A 16,162-nucleotide genomic window follows, 5' to 3' on the forward strand; every position below is an offset into this window, starting at 1 on the left:
GAGAGAGATGGTGGGGGGTTGAGGGGTTCAGGGCTGGGGGGACCTGGAGGAAGGGGAGGGAAGGAAGGGGAGGGATGGGGGTGTGGTATATACATGTGTGTGTGTGTGGGGGGGGGCGGTGAGCCAGCCCCAGCTAATGGCTGGGTCCAGTTTCTCCAAGGTGCGCATTCAGATCTGAAGGTGCCTCTCCCCTACTTCTCTTTTCCTTCCTCTCAGAGAGATACCTGGGCCAGCAGGTCAACTCAGGTTACCTCAACAGGTATAAGACCCCCCAAGGGGGTTGAATGCCAGCAAGGGAGAGGAGGTCCCCTGACCCAAAAGATGGGATCCCAGGGAATCCTTAAGTCTGAGGACTTTGAGGAGGAACAAGCACATCATATCCCCAAATACTTCAGGCATCAGCAGTCTCCATGCCTGTTGCCCTTCCCAGGGTGAAAAGCTGCCCTGTCTTCCTTAGGTCCTTAAAGCCCTCTTGCCTGCCTGCTGTGGGCAGTGAAGAGGGCCAGAGGTGGGTGGCATTGCATACACCCAGTCTACACTGCCCCTTCAGACACCAGTTCGTGCCTGAGGCACAAAGCCCAGGCAATGGCCAGGAGCTTGGCTGGAGACTCTGAGAGCAGAGCTGCTTGTGGAGACAGAGAAGGAGAGAGCAGCTGGTGGGTCCCTGGCTTCTGGCTAGGCTGATTCAAGATGTTTCTTCTTAGGAGAATACTTATATCTGGGTTGGAGGAGACTGGAGCACGGTTCTTACTGTCTCCACACACCCTAACCCCATAGGAAATGCCAGCTAGCCCTGGAGGGCCCCCCTGGCTTTACTGTGCCCCCACTTCCCCAGGCAGGCTGCCCAGGCCAGGATGTGGATGGGAACTGTCAACAGACACTGTTTGAATATTTACCCACACTTTCTCTGGGGGGTTCTACCCATCTCCAAGACTAGGTAAATTCAAATTAATTCTAACAGATTAAAAAAAAAAAAACAAAACCTTACTCCATCAACCTTTCTCTGGCCATATGTGTGTACAGTTATGTGGGCCGAACACAGACAGAGAGAAAAGAGAGAAAGTGAGAGAGCTGTGGATATGTGTGCTGTGTGCATATGAATTAAAAAGAGGAATAAATGATTTTTCCAGTCTCCCCCCTATGCAGGGCAACACTGAGGCACAGTCAGGATACACACATACTGTATGTGTTAGCCTTCCACTCTGAAAAACATCAAATGCATGCTCACTAAACTACCATGCATGCCTGGAAACACCCCTGTCAGCTCACAGATACTATGCTCACATGTGCACACCCAGGCACAAGGAAAATAATACCTGACAAACACACATGCATCTTTAGCTCTTTGCATCATGAAAAAAAAATTGGTAACAATTTTCCTTCCACATCCTGGGGTTTCAGGGTTGGACAAGGAAGGAGGCAGTTAGAAAACCAGATCTTTTTCTCCCCTATCCAGAGCCCAGCTCTAGGGCTGGAGGAAGGAATGGCATGGGAGGATGGTGCCAATAGAATGAGCCCCCCCACTCCATCCCTCTGTTATCTAAATTATTGCTGGGGAAAAGGCCACCCTCAGCTAAATTCTCAAAGGAGATTCACTGGTGCCCCAGCAAGAGATGTTTCTTCAGTCTCCTGAATTTGGAGAAACCCGCCCCCATCAGAGTTAGAAATTGCTCAGACTCTGCAAAACCCAGAACATGGGCCCTGGAGCGGGACGGGGGAGAGGGGAGGTGCAGAAGAGGGCTCTGCCAGGGATACAGGTCCCCTTAGGGTTCAGGATAATGCGGGACAAGACAGGGGTCTCCACCACTACCAGAGAACATGCTTCAGCCTGCTCTTCAAGTACTGAGCTAAAGGAGATGGACTCTGGGCTCCCAGCATCTGGATCACTGGGGACTGTCATAAATACTTTCCCTGGAAAAAGGAGGCTCCGCAGGCTAGATCCGCTCTGGGGCCTACGCCTTATCTTTAGAGGGTGGGGGGATATCTCGACAGTTTATGGTCCAGCGAAAACCCTGCCACACAGCTATTCTTCCTGGCCTTTGTGTCTTGGAATGCGACTGTCCTGAGTGTGTCGCCACCACCTTCGGCTCAGAGAGCCCACCAGTACGAAATTCCTGGCTGGACTTGGTTTTTCCTTTTAGGGGTCCCTTGCCTATCTTTCTTTCATTTGATTTTTTTTTTCTTTTACACATATCTGGTTGGTTTCTCTCCAGGAGCCTGGAAATAAGGAAATCACAAGCAGCCATCCTCGCCGCGGCGTCTCTGTCCCTCTCCCTAAGGCCTGCACCGCCCTCTTAGGTACCACGGATTTATGTTCGTTTGTCCGGGTCATTCTGCCTTTTTGTGTTAATTACGCGCTGCCTGCTTCGTGCTTATCACCTCCGCAAAGCGATTCTTTTCGACGCCCGCCCTCTTGAGCCTCCCGAGCCTGCTGCCAGCGCGAGGGCCCATCTCCCGCCACCACTCACGATTTATTTACACCTCGCAGGTGAGAGGATTGATTTGCTCAGAGCCAGTGGGGCCAGGCTGGGCCGGGGCGCGGGGCCTTCTCGCCGTTCCTCCTCAGTGCTGGGCCTTAAATGTCAGTGCGGCCAGGCGGGTCTGGGGCACCAATGCAGCCTCTAACATTGAGCAACAGCGCCACCTCGCGTCCACTTGCTCTAATGCAGTCCAGCCGGGAAAAAAAGCCAACAGACACAGCAAGCAAGTCCCAGGCTTAGCCCTAAGATGGGAAGTGGGAGGGAGTTTCTAAATGGGTACGAGAAAGAGGGGAGGAGGGTCCCTGGAAGAGATTTTTCCCGGGACCTCTGTTCTCTTGTTTTGTAAGTTCTCGAAATAAACCTTGTCAAAGGTTTCACACTATTTTCTCTTTTTGTCGCCCTCTCTTCCGGCATTAAGAGACACTGTACGAGAGAACTGCCGCGATCTTCCCCCCTATTCAGGTGCATTTCTGGGCTGGGAACACCTCCGCACATTCAGATGCACTTCCCGAAGCTCCCGCGACCACCTGCCCACGGCGCGCACCCTAAAATCCTCGATCCTCTTACCCTGCTGCTGCTTCCGAACAGCCTATTCCGCCGCCGCCCGCAGGACTTTGGGGTGGGACTCTGACTTCTCCCGGTTGTTGGTCCCCTGGTTTGTAGCCCATCCCTCTCTCACGAGCGCTCTCTCCACCTCTCCCTCCCAGCCAGTGAGGTCCTGTTTTCCGTGGGCCATAGACAAAACATTCCTATAATCCGATTTCAAAGGAAAGAGTGTCCACCTTATTTAAACCATAAAACAATTAAGCCCAGACGTCTAGCCAGCTCCGCGCTGCTGTTTTGTTCGGCCCCATTCAGAATCCAGAGCAGGGAGACAAACAGCGCCATAAAAGTGGCATTTCGGGGCTGCGGAAATGTACCTATCCGCTGCCTTCCCAAGTGGAGCAACCTTTAGGGTTTTGTGATTCTGACAAAGGAGCTGAGGAGAGGTGGGAGGAAGATTAGGGCAGGAGGGCGTTTGCTAGCTCCTCTTTCCCCTCAGCTTTCGTTTCTTTCCCCAGATGTGTGTTGTGTTGTTCTGGTTTTAATTCACGAGTTATAATAAATAAAAATAGAATCCAATCCTGACCTGCAGGCTGGAGCCTGAGCTGGTACTGAACAGTGGGCCGGCGGGGTGGGCCTGCTCTGGATCCCACGCTTCTCTCAGGACCCTTGAGCCCTGAGGCCCTCCTTCCCGCCCGTATTTAGGCCGGGTCTGGCGGGCTGCAGGAAGCAGGCCGCGCTGACGGACCAGGGGAGGCGACAGGGCCTTGGAGCAGGGGCTGGATGGAAAAGTCCGGAAAGGCCGCTGAGCTGGGCTTGGAGAGAAGCCTGAGTCCCTTCGGTCAGAACAGAGGAAGATGGGTGCCTTGTCTTCCACCCGGTGTGGAACTGAGGCCAGGGTCGCAGAACAGCAAAACGGCCAAGAGGAGGAGTAAGGCAGCGAGGAAAGAGAGAAACTACATGTAGGCAAAGCACCTTTCAAAAGGACCAAGAAAACAACGGCTTCTGGAACTGGGGAGGAGGTCTCTTAAGCTGAAAAGATGAGAGGGTGCTTTAGCAACTAGGAAAACCACACTGTTGTTTGTAACTTTTGATTGCCCCTCTCAAAATATTATCGAAACAAAATATTCACCCCTTCCCACCTTTCTACAACCCCCAAATTGGAGTGTTTAGTGGAAGAAGGGTATAGGAGGGGCTGGTTCCTACAAGTGCCTCACCAATCCTTTAAGGTGATACGATGGAGGGGGGGAGTTGCACATGGCCTGGGGTCCCCAATTATTTTTTTTAATGGTGGTATTCCCCAAGTATTCAGAGCAACACCCTGCACCCTCTCCAGAATGGGCAGCCTGAGATATTAAAGGGCTATATTTCAGGCAGTCTTGAGTTTAATAGTTTCCAGATTGGGGGATTTCCGAGAAAGGGGGCGCCCGGGCAGAGGCATACCCAGCAGCTTGTGTCTGCTTCTGATTAGCAGATGAAAACTGCTGGTTCTGGGGAAGGTGCTCTGGGGTACAGTGCAGCTGATCAGCCCCATCAGGCTGTTACACACACATCCCTACACCCTTGTGCCTGGGGTCCCACAACCACCAGAGAACGCCCCCCTTCTGGCTAATCTGTGACCAGCTTCCTTGGGCCCTGGCCACACCATCCCCCAGAAATCTGCAGCTGCACAGCATAACCCCATTACCCCCAGACCAACATTCAAACTAAACATCAAAGAGACAGAGATTGAGAAGAAGAGAGAACTAGGGGACGGAGAGAGAGAGAAGCTGCGAATGCGTTGAGGAGTAAAAACTACATCTAATTCTGACTGTATTGGCTTTGCCATCTTCCTTCTTTCCTTTTCTTCCTTTTCAACTTTCTCTCTCTGCCTCGGTGTCTCTGTCTATGCATCTTCCTCCTTTTACTCTGAACGCAGTCCCCAGAGCCTGCTCTGCTCCCCGAGGCCTGCTAGTCTTCCTCCTCCTCACTGCACACCCACCCTACCTACCCCACTCAGCCATCCCTCGAAGCACCGATGCAGCCAGGCAAGAATCCAGCTCGGGCCCTCACCCAGCACCCAACTTTCATCTTCACCTATCTCTTCCCTTCAATCTCATGTACTCATAAATTATTACAATTAATTACAGCCAGGGAAAACCATTCATGCTGTGCACCCCCCCCCCACTCTATTAAGCTACCAAGAAACTCACAGGCAGCCAGCGGAGCAGGCACAAGCTATACCCAGGCCACTGCAGCCTCTACCCCACCCCTGGATCCCTCACCCCCATCCCACCCTGCCTGGAGAGAAGCCACAGGCACTTGCCCTTCTGAGGTCGAGGGAGCCCCTTCCTGGCTCCAGCCTCCCCCAAAGGATCTGAGCACTTGCCTCCTCCACGACAGCAGCCTGGGAGCCACAGGGAGGAGAAATAACGAGAACTGGATGCAGTTGGGTTTCTGGTTTTTTAAGTGACTTCGATATATTAACACAGAGCTGTTCTACCATAACAAACAGAAGCACGTTACAGGACGGACGCTGGGGATGAGAGAAAACACTGCTATGTACACGCCTGAGGCGCCGGCCTGCGCCGCCGGACCCAGCCTGCGACACTGTCCCGGCCCTCGCCCCTCAGCCCCTGGGCTGAGAATCGTTATTGTGTATGTGTGTGTCTCTTTTTTGTACAAAATCTGCACGCAGAGCACCCCAGGCCTGGGGAGAGATGGCCCGGACCAAATACGACACAGGAAAAAAAAAAATAGAAATATAGCGATTCAAGTACTGGCTTCTCTGAAGAAAGGAGAAAAAATCACATTTGTGTGTGTCATTTATTTCAGTTGCGCTGGGAGAAGAGAACGCGGATTCTCTCCCCGCCTCCTGCTCCTCGCTGGGTAGGACTAACTCTAAAACACCAATTTCTCAAACACTGAACCCTCCCAAATCGCAAGAGTTTTCCTTTTCCTTTTCCCCTTTTTTTTTCTTTTTAAGCTGATTGGCTTTTCTCTATCTTGCTTTTTCCTTTTCTTTTTCGTGCTCTCTCCCGCCTGGGTTGGGGTTTTTTGTGGGGTTTTTGTTTTTCCCTTGGCTGTGCCGAGGCAGCAGGCCGGGTCAGGGTTTAGGATTGCTCCTTGTCGGTTTTCTCTTTATTCATCTTTTTCATCTTCATCCTCCGGTTCTGAAACCAGATTTTGACCTGCCGCTCAGTGAGGTTGAGAACCCGGGCCACCTCATACCGACGGTCCCTGGTTAAATACATATTGAAGAGAAACTCCTTCTCCAGTTCCAGCGTCTGATACTTGGTGTAAGGGCAGCGCTTCTTCCTCGTGGAGCGGGCATGGATCCAGTTGGCCACGGGGTTGCCTGGAGGGCCAAACACAGGCAGGGGTCAGTGGAGCCCCTTTCCAGCCCAGGATCCCTTCCATCCCATTCCCCAGGCTTAGCCAGGCTCCCCAAACCCAATAATTGAACCTGAATTTGGACAGGTTTTGCTTTAGGATCATCCTCCCCCCTCACTCTTTTTGCGTTCTGCTCCCTCCCTACCTTCCCCTTCTTCAGTTTCCAGCACCTAAAACTATAGGAAATCAAAGCAATCAAAGCCCCTACAGTCTGGTCCTCAGCTTCAAGAGTAGTAATTCGAGAATATCCTCATAAAAAGTCCAAATTCCCAACCGTTTCATAGGCCCATAAACGCTTCTCTCTCTTGTTTTTTATTTTTATAGCAAGGTCTCTCTCCTCCCCACTTCCCTCCTCCTCTGCCCCCTCCCATCCTCCCAGCCCACGACCAAGTCCTGAAATTTCAGCAGTTCTGCTTCCTGACCCTGAGAGTCCCTAAGCCCCTCACCACCCTCTCCAGCGCCTGTCTCCGCTCTACGAATTCAACCCTGTTGAGGCGAATTCTCAGGGTGATGCTGGGCTGGGGAAAGCCTTTCTCCTCTCCCCAGAGAGCTGCTGGACTTGGGAACAGGCTCCCCTATATCTTAGCTTCCCTGTTTGGCTTCTCTCTTGCCAGCCCCAGGACAGGCTCTGCAGGAGCCAAGCCTCCAATTTCAGGTTTATGGGAGTAGCTGAGGGCAAGTAGGGAAGGCTCAGAGAGGTATAATTAGGCCCTGGCCCCTTATGGGGCTGGAGGAAAGGATTTCCTGGAGCCCCCTCCTGGGACTCCCCCAGACACTTCCTCACACCCAGGGGGCTGCACCCCTCCCCTGCTGTTTCCCTTCTTTCTCTTTTCTCTGGCCCTGCAGCTCCCACATGCCCCCCCCAACCTACCCCTGCCCTTCTTTGCAAGACTCAGAAGGCTCCTGTCTCCCTGATTGAAGTGTGTGTGTATGTGTGTGTGTGTGGGGGGTGGTGGATGGGGGTGTATATATGTTTGTGTGTATAATTCTCTAATCTGGGGAGATGCCTCTCCCCACTTCTCATCCGTCACCCTCCATTCTTAATCCTCCTAAAGACCTTTAGAAGAGGGTTTTCAAGTTTAAGGAGACTGGGACCCCACTTCTCTCCCCCACCTCTGGAAGTCCTGATCCCTCTAAGTTCCCAGGCTGTGAAATCCCACAGACCCCTCACCCAGTGCTCCTGGGAGAGAAGTCCATGGACCTTCTGTTTCATGAATCTAGTGGGGTGAGGAGCCCCATGCTGGCTGGGAAGTAGGGGTGATTTTTCTTTCTGGGGTATTTCCTCTCTGCTCCCAGTGTCCTTCTCATTTCTCCCCATCCCACCTCAAACCGTAAAATGAACCTCGCTGCCACTCCATCCCCTGGCCCTTCCTGCATTTCTTCGAAAGTAGCGACTGAGCCAAAAAGCCTAGGCTGGGTGTGTGGGGGGCGGGGGTCTCATCAAAGCCAGCTCCTGGGAGAGAAGCCCCCTCAGTCCTCTCTCAAACTGGCTCTCTGAGCCCCCTTCTCAGACCTTCCTGCCCCTGAAAGCTCCCCAAGGTAATTCGCTTTTATTGAGTCCTCGCCCCTCTCCCGCGCTCCCTGCGCAGCTCCGAGGGGCTGTAATCTGGCTCCCCCCGCCCGGCCTCCCCTCCCCTCCTGCGCTGGTTGTAAAGGAAAATTGCTCCCAACTTACTGGGGTCCAGGTCGGCCTTCTCCTCTTTGTGCTTGCTGCCGGCGAGGGCGTCCGCCTCGGGCGAGGGCAGGGTCTGCGGGGCGCGGTCGCGCAGCTCCCCGGGCGAGCCATACATGTAGTCCGGGTAGCTGCGGCCGTCGCCCGGGCCGCAGTCGGCGCGGCGCCCGGGGTAGGCGTCCGGCTTGAGGGCGTAGTGACGGCCCCCGGCCGGGAAGCTGGGGAAGGAGACGGCGCCGGACAGCGGCTCGAGCCAAGTCCGCATGTAGCGCGTGTCGGCGCCGAGGTGGGGCTGGGGGCCGTACGGGTGGTACACCACGGACGACTGCGAGGGCACGGGCGCCCACGACGTGCTGAACACAGCCGGCTTGGGCGCGAAGCTACAGGACGGAAAATCGCTACAGTCCGGCACCAAGCCGCTGGGTCTGGCGGCGGCGGGGTGAGCCCCGGTGGCCGGAAACCTGGACGCTAGGAGGTCTTCATTGTCGTGAGAGATGAGCGAGTCCACGTAATAGTTACTGATGGGCCCCGTCGCCGACATCGTAACGGGGTTTTACATACATAAGATTATTGTATGAACTGTATATGTACTTTTTATCTGCTCACAGAACAATCAAGGCAGGTAATTATTTTTCCAGCCTTTTCCCCGCAGCTCATTGGCTCCCCGGCCCCCACGTGATCGTATTTACCCAAAAATACGGCGCGGATCAATGCGCAGGGGCTTTTTTTTCCTTGCTTTTTCCCCCCCTTTCTCCCACCCCCTTCTCTGCTGATCCCCGAGACCTGCGTTTTCCTGGGGGTCCGAAACTCTGGATCCAAGGCATGAGCCACCCCCTCAGGACAACTCGTATCTCATCAGAGAACCCCCTTGCCCATGTCCACCCATAAGCAGATGGCCTCCAACCCCCACCCTAGGAGGATTTCTTAATGGGGTGAAAATGCCAGTCCCCGAAGCCAGGGTTTCCGGACCCCAAGGGCCGAGCTGGGCGCGGGAGCCCCGCAGGGGCGCAGAGGCCGCCGAGGTAGGTGGAGGAACTATTTCTTGACGTAATCCGTCTCTGTCGGCCCCGACGCTCCCGCAGTCTCTGCGCGAGCCGAGATCAGCGATTGTCAGTTCGGAACGTGGCTTTTAAAAATGCGTTTTTAAATAGTGTGTATGTATGTATTTCTTTCAGGAGCAGCAGCAGCGAGGGAGGGAGGGTGGGAGGGGACTGGGGAAGCTGGGATGGAGGGAGGGAAAGAGGGAAAGGGGAGAGTCCTTCTGCCACTGGCCAACTCAGCCCCCCAAATCTAGGGTAGGAGAAGCTTAGGGAAGGTGGTTCGTGGGTGGGAGGGGTAGGACCTCAGAATCTCATACACCTTTATCATTAGAAGTCCTCTCTGCTTTGGCACGGATATGCAAGCGCCTTTATTTTAAATTTATTGTCTATATCTATTTATCTTTCTTCGCCAGCTTGAAGAAGTGGAGGAGAGATCTACACAACTTAAATGGGTCGTCCCCATCCCATCTTCCTACTCACCCTCCTTTGCACTCAACTCCATCTCAGAGACACTCACTCTGCCCCCCCCCAATAAAAAGAAGTCACCCCCTCTTCAGTCTGCAGAGAGCCAGGGTGAGAGCAGGCAAGGCGAGAGAGCGACCTCGGTCGTGGGCAAGTAGCTTGTTTTTACGTCCTTCAATAAAATTTTTATGAGGATCATTTGATTGTTCATAAATGTGTCCTTCATTAAATAAAATTGTAGGCTGTTTTTGGAACGGGAAAAAAGCAACGGAGGGATGAGAGAAAGCAGTTTCTTTGGGGTCGGACACAGGAATTCTGGAGGGGCAGTGTGACTGTAAGCAAGATCAGACAACTTGGATTCCTCCCCCCAATAAGTTGGTTGCTACCCTTCTCCTTGAATTTAGGGTTCGGTGCCCAGCTCTCTGCTTTCCATCAGACTGTCCCATGGTGGTTTAGTAAGGGTGGGCTTTAGGCAAGCAGGAAATTCTCAGCGTGGATGCAAGAGAGGTGGTAGGGAGGTTGGCTGGAGGGGTGGGGGATAAGGGCAGGTGATGTCCCTAGAGGCAGATGCACCCTAGGCATGGCAGAGCGAGTTTGAAGGTAGGGTGCAATTTCAGGGTCAGAAGGGAAGAGTCCCAGTTTGCGCTAAAAGAAACAAGCAGGAGCTGAGCCTGAGACGCAGGCTCTGAGGCAGCAGGGAAGGACAAGGCTTCCCAGACCCAAGATGCCTGCCCTTCTTTCCCACTCTTGTCCCTAGTAGGGGACCAAACGCTAGGGTGGGGGCCTAGACAGGTTTTCTCCTGCACTTATGTCAACCTGTCTCCTCTGGGGTGGAGAAGGGATAGAGAGAGGTGTCCTAGAGAGTGTAGTATGTATGTTTAGGGGGGTGGAGTGGAAAGTTGAGAGAAGAAGGGTAGATCTGAAGCCCACAGCACTGACCTCAGCTTTCCAGGCCCCCTCACCAGTCCCTGCTCCTCCCCCTCTCCAATTCGTTCCTTTTCGGACAAGCAGGGCTAGGATTTCGACGCATGGGGGGACGTGAGAAGTGCCTGGCTGGGGAGAGGAAACCCGGGGCTGCAGCCTCCTCACCCTCGGCTCTGATTATCTTCCCCTCCCCAGACTGGACTGGTCTATAAAATCCAAATTACAGCAAGAAACAGAATATCTCTTTGGCCTTGATGGAGTTGAGTTAGCTGTCAATCAAAAATTCTCCCTCACCAGTTCAAGGAAAAGACAGGAGGTTCCCGTTCCCCTGCCGAGGCTTTCTGCAAATACCCAGCACCATCAGCACCTCCCCAGCCCTTTGCATCTGGGGACCCTACCCAGTTCTTGGGCGGCTGCTGGCAGACACATGTAGCCTTTGGTGGGCCCAGGGCCAGACTGTGACCAAGAGGATGTCAGGGGACAGAGCCTGAGAGAGAATGAGCCTGAGATAGCCTGAGACAGAACAACTGAAACATGGCATCAGGCCCATAGGGAAGGAGAGAGGGAGGGAGGGAAGGAGGGAGAGAGGAAAGAAGGAAGGAAGGAAGGAAGGAAGGAAGGAAGGAAGGAAGGAAGGAAGGAAGGAAGGAAGGAAGGGAGAGAGGGAGGGAGAGAGAGAGGGAGGGAAGGAAGGAAGGAAGGGAGAGAGGGAGGGAGAGAGAGAGGGAGGGAGGAAGGAAGGGAGGGAGGGAGGAAGGAAAGGGAGGGGGAGGGAGGGAGGAAAAAATGGAGGATTGGGATAAAAAGGAGAAAGGAGAGAATTAAAGAAAGGAAGGGAGGCAAGATGAAAAGAGAACGGAAAGGAAAGCATGCAGAGAGTGAGATGGAGGAAGGGCAGTGATAGGCAGGAAGGACGTGGTAGGGCGAGAGCTGACTGAACAGCCGTGGCATTGTGCAGTCCGCTTGCTTGCTGGGCCTTTGCTGGGGACCGACTCGGGCGCAGCGGCCACTTCTGTCTGGACACAAAGAAGGAAGAGGCCTCCTCTCCTGCCCCTCCTGGGCGACTTGCTCCTGTGGGTACACTAGGCCTCCGGGATATGGGACCCCATCTCAGCCCAGGGAGCTGCCCAGGCATCTGGGGGCTGAGTCACACTCTAGTCAAGGAGCAAAGAACACATGATGAAGGTTTCATACTCTGCTTCTCTTTTGCATCTTTGCCAGGGGACAGGGCCCATCTCCCCCAACCTCAGTTTTCCTAGAAAAAAAAAATGCCCCTAAACACTCTCTTCTATGCACCTCTACTATTTGGGAGGGCCCCTTAGAGATTGTGGCTGTAAAGAGATGCCTTTTCTCTTCTACCTCCTTGGGCCACTGCCTTCTTTTCAACTCCTGAGCAGCCTGTCCACTGTCCCTGCCCACTCAGCAGAGGCCGCAGCAGCGGGGCAGCCGGGATCACCCTGCTGCTGTCAAATTCCCTGCGAAACTGAGGGGAGATTGTCACCTGTGCTTCAGAGCAAGAACTCAGACCCACCCCACTCAAGCACAGGCTCAGGCCCCTACCCTCAAAGCCTCATTTTGCCTAGGCCTTGCTGAGAGAGCCAGCTTTGGGGAGGAGGGCTAAAAGAGGCTGGGAGCCCCTGAGTTCACCAGGCCAAGGTCCCTGGGGTTTCAAAACGGCATGTAGCTTGTACACCCATTCAATGCATTTGGAGGTAGGGTGGCAGGTCAGGGCTCTGAAGCAGACCTTTAGGCTCCCCCAAATCCTGGCCTGTAGGTATGAGGGCACCAAGAATGTGGGGGCATCAAGAAGGAGGGGCTTCTCTTTCCAGGTTCAGTTACTGCTGCTGAATCATCTGCCAGATTCCAAGACTCCCTCTCACTCCCACCACTACCTTTAATTTTCTTCAGGACTGATGAGGAAAACCCAAGAGAGTGGAGGCCACTGGGAGTTCTTGTTGTGGAGTGAACCCCAGCTTTAGCTAGCAGCTCTGCATTTACTCTGGTTCTTAGAGCTCCCCTCCAACCGGGAAAGATTTCAGTGGGCACAGGAGAGTCCCCCAAGGGGGAGGAGCACCTTTCCTCCATCACATCAAACCTGGGCAGCTTTGACCACAACCAAGCTAGCACCACTGTGGGAAGGAGAGACAGAAAGACAGACAGGGTAGAGTCATCCCCTGCCCTTGCCCTGTGCCTCTTTTTTAGTGATTTAAATTCCCTCCGGTTCAATCCACACCGTCAAGTTCGGATTAAATTTAAAACAGGCTTGTCCCGGTGCCCATCCCAGTGGGCCATCCCAGACGCCGCAGGCAGGGAGTCCGCTCCGGGGCTCGTCAACACCCGCCCGCGCGGAGGAGGCCGTGCTCCATTTGCTTTCATTTTCCTTCTCCCCCTGAAATGGGCTCATTTCACCTCTCCGCTGCCCTCTCCCCCTCCCCGCCCCCTCCCCGGTTCCCCTCTACATTCCCCTCTTCTCTCTCCTGATCCCTCTTTGTTGGGAAAAACACACCCATACACAACTCCTCCTTGCTAAGGCCTGTGCTGGAAGCAGAAACTGAATTCTCTTGGCCTGCCGCGAGGAGACCCGCGTCCTGCCCCCACCCCAGGTGGGTATCCGGGATCCCTGCACACCAGGAGTCAGGCCCCTAAGCTCAGCAGGAGTGAAACTCCTAGGGCCTGTGAACATGGCCCTCTCAACGCCATGGCCTGCATTCCCGCCGGCCCCCTACCCTGCCGCCCGGCAGCAAATGGGGCTATTTCCGGCTCCCCCAACCAGTCTAGTTTCCCGGCCTGGGGAGTGGCTGGAGGGGGAGGGCTCCAGGGCTAGGGGTGCTCTCTGCCTGGAGCCCCCATGGCCCTGGGCGCCTTTTTTACCTGATCTTTGTGTGATGTGTGTGTCGCAAGAAAATTTGCAGTGACTTTGGAGCCCAGACTGAGGAAGCAGAGGTGGCGAAAGGAGAGACAATACGGCCCGAAGTACAATTAAGGGGCCAGAGCCGCTATTCTCTCCCCCGCCCTCCCTGCGCGACTGGGAGCTGTCTGGCCTCCAACCTCAGGGCAATCCGCGAACCTGGAGCCGGAACTCAGTCCAAGGCGGAAGGAACCAGAGGATCCGGCTTCCAGAAGGGTGAAAGCAAGCTCCCTTCCAACTTGGGGGCGCAGCAACCAGCCCCGCTAAGTTGCAGGGAAGCCAATGAATGAAAGTGCACATTCCAACGAATTTTCTCCATTTTTTCAGCCTTTGGAAGGAGAGCTTAGGGGTTGGGACGTCTCAGACAGACAGACAGACAGGCAAAACGCACCTCCAGAGGCAGACAGACTCACAACATGAGTGTGAGCCTGAAATCAAATACAGGTTCAACATTTCCCGAGGCCTCTCTGCCAGGCCAGCGGGCGCCGATCTCCCTACCTTCTGTCCCCTCCAGGGCGCTGGGCAGAGACCCGGAAGATTCGGTCCCTCTGGCTTGGTCCAATCCCGCCTCGGGAAGCGCCTTCGTTACCTGCTCCTCGGCTCCCCACGGCCACAGAGAGGCAGGGCAGCCGCCTCTCGCCGGGGGAGGGAAGCCCGGGCCACCGCAGCCGCCGCTGCCCGCCCTCCTTCCCTCCCTCCCTCTGTCTCGCCCTCCCTCCCTCTCTCCCTCCCTCGCTCTCTGCCGCTCGCGGGGCCCTCCCGCGGGCAACCTGTTCTGGACCAAATCCAGGTATCTCCGAAAGAGAGAAAAAAGAAAGGACTTCTTATGTGGGAAAGAAGGAAAGACTCTTAACTGCTTTTATTTTTCATGTTCTGACCCTGGTTCGGCCTTGATTCCCACGTCCTGGCCACAGCCCTGCGGGTGCAGAGGTGTGCGGGGCCTGTTGTCTCGCCCACGCGGACGGCCGCGCCCCGCGGACTGCGTGCTGCATGCTCTCTGGGCCGCCGCCCCGGGCAGCCCAAACACCACTCAGACATCAAGGTCCTTCCTACTGACTCTACATCCGGTTGCCCGCCTCGCCGCAGGCCTCCGCTCGGAGCCCGCTCCGCTCCGTCTGCGGCCAAAGTCCACATGCAATCCACCTTGTCCGTGCTCTCTCGCGCCCGGCCCAGACATCCCTCCCCGCCAAGGCGCCTGCAGGACCACATTCGGGCTGCGGTCTTGCCTCCGGCTACAAACCTCCTCCCCTGCCCGGGACCTACACAAAGCCCAGGCCCTGACGCTCCTACCCGCAGCCCCGCGTCCCCGCCGCCGCCGCTGCCTTTCACCTGTTCCCAAGAAGGGCTGCATCTCCGTGCCAAGGCCAGCCCATGGGCCCGAGCTGAGGGTGCTGGGGAGCCGAGGTCCCAGGGAAGCTACAGAGGTTCGGCCGGGCTGAGCCGAGCCCTCGCAGTCGGCGAGATTATCTCAGAGACCAAGGCTCTCCTTGGCGAGCTCTTGCCTTTTCCTCTTTCTCCCACAAGTCTTAAACATTCACACGCCGAGAGTTCAGCTCTATAAATCCTGCTCCTCTTTCTCATATCATAATTAAAAAAAACCAGTAGGGGAGGTTTTAACTTTTATTGCGATTTCTAGAGTTGGGCTGCGGAGCATATATTAAGTTTACGCTATGCGCTCTCGGCGGGGAGGGTCCTTTAAGAAATAAAAATCCATCTTAATATCCGCAGACGAGAGAGATAATTTTCCCCTCCTCTTCACGCTGTTTCTTCTGAAGACTCCCTTCCAGCGAAGCGAATAAATAATCACCACCGCATTAGCCATGATCCATGGCCCCAGGGCCCTGGGGTGAACGCTGGCCACCAGACTGGCCCTCACCTTGGCCCTATGAGAACTCACCCCATTCCCCAGGATTTGGGGGGGGGGCGGGACACGGAGACCCATGGCTCTGTGGACACCACTTATAAGCCCCCTGTCTTTAAAGTGGAAATGGAGGCAGAGAGATCCAAAGCGCAGAACTCGTTCATTGGAGAATTTCGGCCCATCAGGGACCTTGTTTCCAAACCAGGCACTCCTGAGCACCCTGTCCTTGCTTGAGACTCCCTTCACTCTGACTAGGCCCCTACTTCTGACAGCCGGAAAACTCGGAGACAGCTAGGGGCTCCAAAACCAGAGATGCCCCTGTCTGCCTTGCACCAGCTGGCCCTCCTCTCTGAAAACCTCTCCATTTTCTGGGGAACCACAGAGAGATTTGAGCACTTCAACCAAGGGAAGAGATTTTTTTTTTTTTTCCTGCAAAAGGTCAAGGGACAGAAAGACAGATTGACAAATTCAGCTGGGGAGAAGAGAAGCTCTATTTCCATTTTCTCCTCTAGCCTCCTTGGGGTCAAAAGAAATCTCTTTGTAGAAGAGAAAAATAAATGAGTATGCACATAAATATATATAGGGGGGTTGAAAGAGCCTAGAGGAGACAGAGATGTAGAAATAGAGATCCACATTCATACAAGGTTACATATATCCCCCAGCTGACAATTGCAAGAATATAGAACTCCATGCATACATTTCGTTACAGGGACATGATTTTATTCCCCTGTCTCAAAGTTTATAATGTTTTACTGATGATAATGCTTCCACAGAAAACCAAGAACCTGTCCTCCATTTGGCTTTCTCTTTCTCTCTTTCTCAGTCTCTCCGAGAACAGGAGTATATCTCCTAACTCTCCTTGACCCTCCCCCCATTTTTTTTCTCCTCAGGCAGAGAAAC

The 16,162-nt window shown here is 54.4% G+C and overlaps 2 protein-coding genes and 2 long non-coding RNA genes across 5 annotated transcripts in view; 2 read left to right on the top strand and 2 right to left on the bottom strand.

Moving 5' to 3' along the window:
- The window catches only part of LOC111729709, a 12,962-nt gene extending 9,608 nt beyond the window's left edge, over positions 1-3,354 (top strand). The window contains exons 2-3 of the long non-coding RNA XR_002776348.1: positions 2,214-2,488; positions 2,899-3,354. This is a non-coding gene — a long non-coding RNA (uncharacterized LOC111729709). The remainder of the gene's footprint in view (positions 1-2,213; positions 2,489-2,898) is intronic.
- The window catches only part of HOXC4 (homeobox C4), a 60,266-nt gene extending 46,307 nt beyond the window's left edge, over positions 1-13,959 (bottom strand). Inside the window, exon 1 of the mRNA XM_011375770.2 lies at positions 13,900-13,959. The gene's annotated coding sequence lies outside the window, so the exon portion shown is untranslated. The remainder of the gene's footprint in view (positions 1-13,899) is intronic.
- Positions 5,457-8,678, bottom strand: HOXC9 (homeobox C9). The gene is made up of 2 exons (XM_011375777.2): positions 8,071-8,678; positions 5,457-6,360 (listed from the first exon to the last, which is right to left on the bottom strand). Exons 1-2 carry the CDS (start codon positions 8,606-8,608, stop codon positions 6,116-6,118), a joined length of 783 nt encoding a protein of 260 aa, XP_011374079.1. The 5' UTR covers positions 8,609-8,678; the 3' UTR covers positions 5,457-6,115.
- On the top strand, positions 8,787-9,767 carry LOC111729710. 2 transcript variants are annotated; one of them, XR_002776349.1, is made up of 2 exons: positions 8,787-9,089; positions 9,521-9,767. It is a non-coding gene; the product is annotated as an uncharacterized LOC111729710 (long non-coding RNA). The 2 variants fall into 2 exon arrangements; XR_002776350.1 differs by having other exon boundaries at positions 8,853-9,221.
- Positions 13,960-16,162: the final 2,203 nt, after the last annotated feature.

The sequence above is a fragment of the Pteropus vampyrus genome, unplaced genomic scaffold (genome assembly GCF_000151845.1).
Source record: "Pteropus vampyrus isolate Shadow unplaced genomic scaffold, Pvam_2.0 Scaffold276, whole genome shotgun sequence".
Lineage (NCBI taxonomy): Eukaryota > Metazoa > Chordata > Mammalia > Chiroptera > Pteropodidae > Pteropus > Pteropus vampyrus.

Excerpts from the sequence above, each read along its gene's own strand:
- HOXC9 (XM_011375777.2), bottom strand. The coding sequence starts at position 8,608 with ATGTCGGCGACGGGGCCCATCAGTAACTATTACGTGGACTCGCTCATC. Across the intron at positions 6,361-8,070 it reads GAAGGCCGACCTGGACCCCA|GCAACCCCGTGGCCAACTGG; the intron begins GTAAGTTGGGAG and ends TTGGCCCTCCAG.